This window comes from Cystoisospora suis (assembly GCF_002600585.1).
Source record: "Cystoisospora suis strain Wien I chromosome Unknown contig_687, whole genome shotgun sequence".
Lineage (NCBI taxonomy): Eukaryota > Apicomplexa > Conoidasida > Eucoccidiorida > Sarcocystidae > Cystoisospora > Cystoisospora suis.
Window position 1 is genome coordinate 1 of NW_027153488.1, and position 1,745 is coordinate 1,745.

Here is a 1,745-nt window from a genome sequence, read left to right on the forward strand (position 1 = left end):
ATCTATCTATCTATCTATTTTTTGTTGGCTCCATAAAGCAAGACGTATGATGCTTTCAAGGGAGAAGTCCCTCTTCTTCCCTGTTTACCTCCTGTACACACATGCGTGTTTGTTTTTTTCAGGAGCCGTTCTGATTGTTGATGAAGCGCATAACGTAGAAACGACCTGTCGTGAAGCAGGAAGTTTAGATATCTCTTTACCACGTCTTTTTGTCCTAAGAGAATGGCTTGTCAATATCTTTCTTCATAATAAAGGTAGTCTGCATCCAGCATCGTATGAAGACACTCAAATCTACAACAGATTGATTCCATCACGCCTAAGAGCTTCTTCACCAGATTCCTCATCTTCTCTGCATCCTGATCAATCTCCGTCTCTTACGACACATCCTACCACCCAAGTTCTCCCCTCCCGTGGAGGTCATAATAGTAGTGCTGGAGCTTCGGAGTGTCATGACACCGGCCACCAACAGGATGCTGCGATGTATCAGTTACTGACATCCGCACTTCCGTTCTTATTAGAGTTTCTTGATCATCTTATACGCTTCGCACAAGGAGTCGCAAGTGAAGATGAAACACGTCTTGCCCAAAGGATTAAAGCTTTCGATTCTCAAGTTCAAACAGAATTACAGTGGCGCAGACAAAAGAGATTACGAGAGAAGAATACCTATGGCTTTGATAGAGATACCTCAACAGTAGAAAGAGACAGCTATCTTGTCAAAACCAAACATCAAAGCAAAAAGGAAGATTTCCTTGACGTCACACTAGCAGGATGGGGTGGTGGTGGTTATCCTAATGAAAAACTCAAAGCTTCTACAACTTTCTCATCTGGATGTTCTAAGATGCAAGAAAGTTTCACCTTATCTTCCTCATCCTCTCCCTTTGCATCCCCTTGTTCTTCATCAACATCAGCCGTCTTCTTAGATGGAGCTCTTGATTTTGTATCTACGGCATTTGGTATTGCTAAGTCAGAGGCCAAGATGTTTGGAGAGAAGGCGAAAGAATCCATAGAGCAGGTTTTATCATTACTTGTACAAGCTGATCCAGATCAGACTTCGAATATAAGCCGAGAAGAGGCGAACTGGGGGGATAGTCGAGAACTCCGAGACATTGAAAAACTTGTAGAAACCTTTCGTCTTGTCTCCACACATCCTTGTTGTTATCGTGTATGCTTAACAGCTAATATGCCAGAAGAGAGAGTCTCCTCTCTTTTGTCTCCCCAGTTCTCGGAGGGGACTTTATCAGGAAAGACACATGAAAGAAGCACGCGTGCAGCGACCCAACAACAAGAAGAGAATGAAGAGAAAAAAGATCATCTCAGAATGCCAGAAGAAGATACAGAAGGAGGGACGCACATCAGCATGAAGGATACTTCAAATAGATTAGTATCTGCCATGACACTGAGATTCTGGTTGCTTACACCCTCCGTCACCTTTGAAATTGTCAGCTCGAAGGCTCGATCTGTTATTCTCGCATCGGGTACTCTTGAGCCTATCGACTCCTTCCTGTAAGCAGAAGACAGAGCTTTCTCTATAGACATTGATTAGAAGGCGGGAGAGGGACAAAGGGATTAGCCAGTGTACGTAGAAGTCCTTCGTTCTTATTATGGGGCGGGAAGGGCGAGTGAATTATGAAGGACAGGCAGCATGAAAGAGACAAAGAGAAGAGAGAGGCAAAGTGTATTGCATCTTCGAGCAGGACGTGTTCACAGAAGGATCTATCTATCTGTCTATCTATCCTTTATCTATC

General features: G+C 43.6%; 1 protein-coding gene across 1 annotated transcript in view; it reads left to right on the forward strand.

Moving 5' to 3' along the window:
• Window positions 1–124: 124 nt before the first annotated feature.
• CSUI_001729 (helicase) overlaps window positions 125–1,745 on the forward strand; it is a gene marked incomplete at its 5' end in the record, with an annotated part of 7,281 nt that continues 5,660 nt past the window's right edge. Inside the window, one exon of the mRNA XM_068061934.1 lies at window positions 125–1,503. Coding sequence (XP_067926089.1) covers window positions 125–1,503 — 1,379 coding nt within the window. The remainder of the gene's footprint in view (window positions 1,504–1,745) is intronic.